Source organism: Lactuca serriola, chromosome 3 (genome assembly GCF_051521515.1).
Source record: "Lactuca serriola cultivar US96UC23 chromosome 3, Lser_US96UC23_V15, whole genome shotgun sequence".
Taxonomy (NCBI): Eukaryota; Viridiplantae; Streptophyta; class Magnoliopsida; order Asterales; family Asteraceae; genus Lactuca; species Lactuca serriola.
The window spans coordinates 168,243,700-168,252,696 of NC_136410.1; the positions used below are offsets into that span (position 1 = coordinate 168,243,700).

Below are 8,997 nucleotides of genomic sequence, written 5' to 3' on the forward strand. Positions count from 1 at the left end.
ACTGATATTTTGCTAAAAATAGACAATTAAATGTGAGGATAAGATAAAAGATAAAGTGCATAATTTTATAAAAGTAAACAAGTGAGATTGAGATGTAAAGCTGCCTCCAAATTCCATTATATTAATATTGATTTAATCTTTTTAATATATGATTTATTAATTGGAAAATTAAATACAACGAACAAAACTATTTGCTTGCCTATGAATGAAATAATTAATACTATTATGTAATTAGTAACGACAAACTAATTATTAATTTGGTAGAATATATGATAAAATAACGAATATAATAATTAAATTTGTATTAATCAAAGGATAAAAACCTAGTACTATGTGATTGGTGCTAAACACAATTAAAAATTCCTAATCTAGATAACCTCATGATTGTGATTCTCATCAAAGTACGAGGAGTATAAAAATAAAAATCTAATATTATTATAACTAAACAAACATTAATTAATTAATTAATTCATTAACTTCTAATATAAAGTAAGCAAATTAAAACAACAATAGCCTCAGCCTTTTCTTCAGGATTGTTAATGCTAAACACATAATTATTATCCATAATCAACAAAGAAATTAAGATCAAGAAGATGATGATGAACCTTTAGTGCAAATCACATTTCCACCGGTGTTAAAACTACCATTGTTATGAAGATGGAGGTGGTGGTCGATGTCGTGACGGTTGTTTCCGGAGTCAAGGTGGTGGTTGTTTCCGGTATCAAGGTGGTGGTTGTTTCCGGTGTCATGGTGGTGGTTGTTTCTTGAAATAATGAAATCAATGCCCTCACCGGAGGAATTATTGCCATTGTTGTTAGTGAAATCCTTCGGTTTCCCAAAAGTAGTTTTGTTGTTATGCATCCATACCTTGAAAACGCTTCTATCGACACCAATTTGGTTGCAGAATCCATTAATGAGTTCTTCATCGCGTTTCTGCATCTTCCACCCAACTCTTTCCGCGATTTCATGCATCTTTTCCTTCTGATCTTGAGTGAATTTGGTTCTGAATCGTTTTTTCCCATTTGGGTTTGAACCAGAGGCGACGGCGGAGCCGGGCGTGGTGGGGATCGACGGATTGTGGTTACCGTGGTTGTTTTCGGCCGGCGGAGCTGTTAAACCGGCACTGAGTGCGAGGAGCATGTGGGGTGCTGATGGGTAGTAAGACGATGAGATCGGTGGTGGAGATGGGGAATTTCCGGGACTGCTGCTATTAGCTCCGCCAGCTGGAGGTGGTATGGGTTGTGGAGGAGGAGGGTGGTGGCGGTGATGGGGTTGGTACTCGATGACATGTTGGATGGGTGGGTTATGTGGTGATGGGAAAAGCGACTCGTCTGGCTCACGGCGGTGGAAATTCCGGTGGCAGCCACAAGCGGCGCATTTTAGCGAGGTAGGGTAAGATGGGGAGGACGTCGGAGACGGCATAAACTCTCCACATCCATCTATGGCGTGGCCACCCATGGCAGCGGCGTGGTTCTTGAGACATTCTTTGTAAGTGACCACCACTGGTGGTGGTTGAAGGTGGTGGAACGGCTTGTGTCGTTTGAGGACACCGTTGGTTAACGGTGGTGTGAGCTGTTTAGTGAAGTTGTTCGATTGCGGTGTCTCTGAATCTGGATCAGGTGTTTTAACTGTGGCCGCGGCGGCGACGATGGTTGTGGGTGGTGGTGGAGTTGGGATTTCCATGGTGGGTTAAGAGAAATGAATTAGATTTGGGGATGAGGTTAAAGGGTTGTTTATATTATCCATGAAAATGGACAGAATACTCTCTTTCTCTCTCTACATGTTTAGAGAGAAACAGACAAAACATAGGATGATGAATTCTTTACACACTATTATTTATAAAAAATAATAACTTATTAATGAATTAAATAATCGAATTATCGAAACATATATTCTAAATAAACAAGTAACTACACAAACGTGTAAGTAGTAGTTGCAATTTGCATAACCACAGCATATACTGGTTCGACATGAGAGTAATGATTAAGAAAATCGATTGTGGGGATGACAAGATTATGATAAATCACTCTCATATCTTTTTTGTGTCTTTGAATTTTAGACAGAAAATAAAATGGCATATATGAAAGGTTAATCATTAAAATAACTGTTTTTATTAGAAAATAATTAATTTTTTATTGAAATTATAAAGAAATTACCACCTGATTTCGTAAATAAGGTTATTATGATTTACAAATTTGCTTTTGAAAATGTGTAAAAGACAATTTGTTTTATATGATGGTTGAATATTACGAATGTTTATGAACAACTATCTTTTATTGATATTATGTTTCAGACTCATTTTGATCCGAGTTCGAACACGCTTGGGCAGGATAGGTGGTTCCGTGTTGGAGCCTACAACCTTCATTCAACGGAGGAAGTTTTATCTCATCATCGGGTTTCGATTCAGCAAGATTCCTCCACGGATATTGCCAAGAGTTGTTCATGAGCGTTCACTGTTCCAAATGAGTTGTTGCTAGATTCTAACCTCATGTAGTCAACGTAAAATTTGTTGGGTTAGCGATCGCGGATGTGGTTTGCCTTTGCCATAAAATCTTATTAATTCTTTCTTAAACTTACAATACCCATATTGTCCCAAAGATGTCCAAATATTAGCAGGTAGAGCCGTAACCTTAAATAGGTTTATATCCAAGGCATCTGAAAGATGAAAACACTATTACGATGTCTTGAGGAAGAACTAAAAGTTCCATTGGACACCAGAACATGAAAAAACATTTCAAAAGCTGGAAAATATCTATTTTCGGCCATTTTGTTGGCCAAGCTAAATATGGAGAACCCTTATTCCTATACTTACTATCCAAGAATGCCACAAGCATAATCTTAGTCAAGGTGCATGATGGCACTCAACATGTCGTGTATTATGTAAGTAAGAGTTTCTTACACTTTGAAACCATGTACTCTCACATTTTGAAAAACTAATCTTATCTCTTGTTTGTGTTTCAACTAAACTATGACATTATTTTGAAAATCATCCTATTTGTATAAAAAGAAACTATCCGATTAAGAAAGTGATGAGAAAACCTAAGATGTCAGGAAGAATGGTTGAGTGGTGAGTGGTATGTACAACTAAGTACTTATGAATTAAGATAGGTGCCAAGATCTGCAACAAAATCATAGGCATTAGTAGATTTTGTAGTTGATTTCAGTCCGTATCTTCAACCTAAAACCGAGAAGGAAATTCAATGGCTTAAAGATATAGAATAAACAATGAAATGGACTCTCTTTAGAGATGGAGCCTCTAACTCTAAGGGATCAGGTCTTGGAGTCATACTAAAATCGCCACAATGGGACATTATACCCCATGTAATGAGTTGTGTTTTTAAAGTAACCTAAAATAAGGTATTGATCTTGGGTCCATAAATTGCTCATGATCTTGGGATAAAAAAAAGTTAGATACATACATATTCATTTCTAGTTACTAACCAATTTAGTGGGGCATATGAAGTAAAAAAATTAGCATTATACCTAAAGATAATAAAGAGCTTGGCATCCAAGTTCGAAGATTTTGACATAAAATAGGTACCTAGGGAAGATAACACTGAAGCAGATGCACAAACCAATCTTGGTTTAACATTCAAGATCCATCCAGACGCCAAAATCCTTATATCTCGCGTGATTAAACCAACGATCGAAGACATCTAAGAAGAGGCGACACCTGTCCAAGATCTTGGAACCTATGATGTTAGTCCTAAAGAATCCTGGATCCAACATATCATTCAATATGTCCAAGACGGATCCATTCTTGGAAGTGGAAGATGCACAAGGACCTTTAAAATCAAAGTTTCCAGATTTATTATAATTGAAAATATCTTTCTTAGGAAATTTGCAACATGTCCCTATCTTAGGTGTCTCGGAGAAAATGAAGCCCATATCATCCAGAAAGAAATTCATGAAGGAGAATGTGGCAACCATGTTAGGGACATGGCACTTTTCTCCAAGATATTGACGACAAGATACTATTGGTCTACAATGATGAAAGATACAATGAAGTATGCACAAAGATGGGACTCATGCCAAACACATGGCAATGTCTTACACCATCCAGATGAACCAACCTCTACATCCAACAATATCTCCATGTCCATTCATGAATTGGGTAATGTATATCGTTATCAAACTTCCTATGGCACTAGCTAGTAAAGTTTTCATGTTAGCAATGGCTGATTAGTTTTCCAAATGGATATAAGATGAAGCCTTTGTCCAAGTTAGAGAGAAGAATGTAATATCCTTCATCAAACACAACATCCTACCTTGTAACATCCGGGTTTTCAGGGTTATTATTGTGGTTAATATTATGATCAAAGGAGAGACTCGACGAGTTGAGGATCCAACTCGCCGAGTCGAGTCGGGTTCTCATGCGGATTTAATGAGTGGACTCGACGAGTCAGAGGAGGGACTCGCCGAGTAGATGCTGGGCAGAGAAACCCTAATTTCTCGGGTTTAGGACCTATTTAAAGGTCCTTATGGCCTTCATTTGCGGCCACATCTTCCAAAGAACAACCCTAAAGAGTCCTTGGTTATATAGAGTGAGAGGAAGAGCTATCTTGAGCTTATAAGTGTGATTATGCAAAAGAGGCGGAGGTGGCAACCGAGAATGCCAAAGGAAATTGCTGTATTTGAAGATTTCATTAAAAAGGGCTTCAGTTGGAGGTATTATATTTGACCCCCTTTCCTTCCCTAATTATGTAGATCTATTATTTTGGAAATTAGGGCTTATATTCTCTTCATGATGGGGTTTTGGATGCACCAAACCCCTTTCCAAGCTTGAGTGGTAGATCTGGACCTTGTACGGTCCAGAGAGTCCGAAAGTAGGAGCTTAGAGATGAGCAAACATGGAGTTTGGAAGCTATGAACCTTTAATGGAGTCATAATGGTATTATGAGCAAAATATACCATGCATGGACATCAAGGTCGAGCCTCTACGTGTTTATTGAGCTTGGGAAGGTCAGATATATGGATTAGAGGAACATATCTGACCTTAAAAGGTCATTTGAGTATGATCATGGAAGCAACTCGCTGAGTTCATAATTGGACTCGACGAGTTGAGTCGGGGTTGCCCCGCGATTCGTGCCAGGTGTAACTCGTCGAGCAAGGGGTTAACTTGACGTGTCAAGCGAGGCTAGAAGGAGGATTCTGTGGACACGTGTGGACTTGCCGAGTCGCCCATGTGCACTCGACGAGTCAGGTCAAAGTTTGACCGTTGACTTTCGTTGACTTTAGGTTTTGGTCAAGACTGACTTAAGAGAGTTCAGGGAGGGGTAGAATGGTCTTCTACCCAAATCTTTGGAGATGAGACTATGAGAGAGTATTGATTGGGAATGTTATTTGAATAATAGGAGGAGGCTAGGTCGGGACGTTGAGCACGAGAGTTTATCCGACTTCGTTTGAGGTGAGTCTTCTCACTATACTTTACCTTGAGTAGGTAACCAGAGTTATGTGACAGAGTATCTTGTATGCTATGTATGTGATGTGTTGCACTACATTATTTCTATGTGATTTATGCTGTGTGTGTTCTAGAGTTTACAGAGTTCGGACCGGAAGATCCGCAGAGTTAGGACCAGAGGGTCCATAGAGATAGGGCCAGAGGGCCCACAGAGTTATAGCCTCGAGTGGCTAATATTTGTTATATGTGGTATTTTGGGGAACTCACTAAGCTTCGTGCTTATCGTGTTATGTGTTATGTGTTTCAGGTTTTCCTCAGGATCATGGGACGACACCGGCTCGATTGTACACACTAGGGAAATAGTTATGATTTGGGGATCCTGGATTATTATTTAATTGAATATAGAGTTATGTTTTGTAACTTAAACAAAATGAGATTTTTACGAAAAGTGTTTTATGAATTAAGCGATTTTAAATGAAAATTTTAGTTTGAAAAATTACGGTGTTACAAGTTGGTATTAGAGCCTTGGTTTGAGGGATTCGGATGCACCTTCGGGTAAATCTGGACTCAAACTGAGGAATTGAGAAAAGTTTTCAAAGAAATGATTTTCTAAAGCGAATAAGAGTTCAAAGGGAAAACGAGAAAGAGCAGTGTGTACAATCAGCTAGAGCCCGAACAGTGATTTCTTAAAATACCCTGACTTTATACTTATGAGATATGTTATGAGATATTATGCATGCTAGAGATAGGATAGGTATTTCATATTCTAGGGCTAGAGTGGCCTGATTTGTGATGCCTTAGCCTAGGAATTGCTGTTATCGGTGATGCACTTTTCGAGTAGGTGTTGAGTGTGAGTGTTCATCAAGAGTTCTTGTAGAGAGGGATTTGAGTAGAGGAGTAATCTAGGAGAGATGCCCAGATGAGTATTGTGATGCTTATCGAGAGAATAGTTAGAACCCGCGAGGGGTAGAGTTGCAGAGTTCGGTGGTATCTTGAGAATGAGCAGAGCAAGTGGAGTTATCACCCAGAGTGAGTTCTATGTATTATTCGATGCCTGAATGCTGCTTGCTTGGTGCTTTGTGGGACCCTCGATGATGGGAGCCAACTAGTAAATGAATATGATGATATTCGGGAGGTAGATGGTTGGCATCATTAGGAGTTCTTTAACAGCTGATGGCGGAGGAGTATGAGAACCTAGGAAGAGCCTATGGAGTAAATTTAGTCAGATGAGTACGCTGACAGAGTAGAGCCTTTTGCTGAGGAGCGAGCATTGTGTGACGGAGTTAGTGAATGAGAAGGTTGAGTGGCTACTTGGGAAGCTCTGGGATGGTTCGTGTGGAAAGTATGGGTAGATGTGGCAGGTAGTATGGGCCCGTACTACCGAAAGAAGAGGACCCATACTCGATAGAAGGAGTATTCTGAAGGTTCTAAGTAGCAGATTGAGGAGTGATGTTATGGTTCGAGTACCATACATCAGAGCAGATTGAGGAGTGATGTCATGGTTCGAGTACCATACATTGGAGCAGATTGAGGAGTGATGTTATGGTTCGAGTACCATACATCGGAGCAGATTGAGGAGTGATGTTATGGTTCGAGTACCATACATCGGAGCAGATTGAGGAGTGATGTCATGGTTCGAGTACCATACATCGGAGCAGATTGAGGAGTGATGTTATGGTTCGAGTACCATACACCGGAGCAGATTGAGGAGTGATGTTATGGTTCGAGTACCATACATCGTAGCAGATTGAGGAGTGATGTTATGGTTCGAGTACCATACATCGTAGCAGATGGAGGGGTGATGTCATGGTTTGAGTACCATGCATCGTAGAAGATTGAGAAGTGATGTCATGGGCTGAGTACCATAGTTCTTAGCAAATGATGCTTGTGGTTCTCCGGTTATCCGGTCATGATTGATTAGGTGGAGATTGGACGCGATAGGGTTTTAGGCCTGAGGGCCATGATTGATTCCGAAGAGGCATCCCTTGAGAGGGAGGTCGAGAGAATTTCAAAGTATTTTTGGTGAAATGTCAGATGTAGTCGCAAGACTCAAGGATTAGTAGAGATGGTGTTTATGGGGGATTGCGGTCTGAGTTGAGCAATCAGCTGATAGAGGAGATGTCACCTTTTGTGACATGAGGGGTCCTATTTATGTTTCTTGTGGGAAACAGGAGAGGCATGAGATTTCAGTTTTGGGTTTAGGAGTAAATCTTGCGGGTTGACATTGATGACAATTTTCCCACCAGAGTATCTGGCAGCATGTCTGCCGCGAGAAAATGATTTACCATGAGCAGGTAGTCAGTTGGGGCTGAGATGGTCAAGGACCACGTTACACCCTAATTGAGTATAGTAGGGCGTGTGGTAGCGGTATCAGCGGGTAATCCAGACAAGTATGTCAGGGCGGTGGCTCTTCTGTCTATGATGGGTATTGAGTATGGGAGTGGAGCCCCTGTTCTTGTGATGATTCATGTGTTGGAACGTGAGTTGAGAAGTCGAGGTTGAGGAGTATGACGATTTATCGTTTCAGTCTAAAAGTCAGTGATATTACTGGACAGTTGAGATGTTCGGTATTGGGATGGTATGAGACTTTGAACGACTAGAGGCAGTCGTGATGAGAAGTTCATGAGGATTTCATCTGACATTTGAGGTTGCTTGATCTCTTTAAAGGAGATTATCAGGCATTGCGTAGCACCTTCCAAGGGCAGGTGCAATGTTTCTAGTGGAAACAGTTTGTGGGATTGTTTGTGCGCCAATTGGTGATGGTTCGAACCTTAAGTGGGGGAGAACCAGGTATCGTACTGAAGGAAGAAGAGATTTGTTCAAAAGCGGTTATAAAGTGGTATATAGAGACCTGCGGTATAAATTCATGAGACCAGAGTTATTGGTGATCGAGGAGAGGTGCAGAGCAAGATGATGCATGTGGTACGTGTTTGAGAAAGGATGAATGTCTCCACGACAGGTGGCCAATGGTCAGGAACCTGGTGGCGGTCAGGGCCGTTCCAAGTGGAAGGCTCGTAAGGATGGTATTGGGAGTTGAGAACTTCTGAGTCAAATTATTGATTGTGTATGCCATTTGGAGTAGATAGAAGACGATCGAGCAGCCAACTCCCGGGCCGATATGTGTATTCTTACCTGGATTTTGAGCAGTAGAGGAAAGAGTTTCGGAAGATCATCAGAGTGTTCTGAAGCGTTAGTGCTTTCTCTGTATTCCAATTGAGTGTTTGGATACACCAAAGTTGCGCATTGGGTAAAATGAAGAACTAATTATGGGGTTCAGAGGGAATGTGTTGTTGTATCTGTATGATGCTGGGAGTGGGAGATCAGTGGTTGAGGCAGGACATTGTGATGTTCTGTAATGGTGTTCCGAGGTATCCAGGTATAATGTCTTGATTTCGGAGTTATTTAGAATATTGAGTTTGAGACGAATAATGGTGTATCAAGTATCTATGGTTCCAGTGGGAGCCTTCGGGTATTGTCGTAAGGAGGGATTATTTAATAATGTGGATTTCAGCAGGGAAAGGTATTTTGTTATGGCGGTTGCCGTCAGAATCTATGATGCATATTCGGGACAAGTGTGTGTAGCTATCTATGATAGT

At 40.5% G+C, this 8,997-nt stretch overlaps 1 protein-coding gene across 1 annotated transcript; it reads right to left on the bottom strand.

Moving 5' to 3' along the window:
- Positions 1-413: 413 nt before the first annotated feature.
- LOC145093356 (zinc-finger homeodomain protein 10-like) lies at positions 414-1,838 on the bottom strand. Its single transcript, XM_079031465.1, has one exon. It carries the CDS (start codon positions 1,681-1,683, stop codon positions 586-588), a length of 1,098 nt encoding a protein of 365 aa, XP_078887591.1. The 5' UTR covers positions 1,684-1,838; the 3' UTR covers positions 414-585.
- Positions 1,839-8,997: the final 7,159 nt, after the last annotated feature.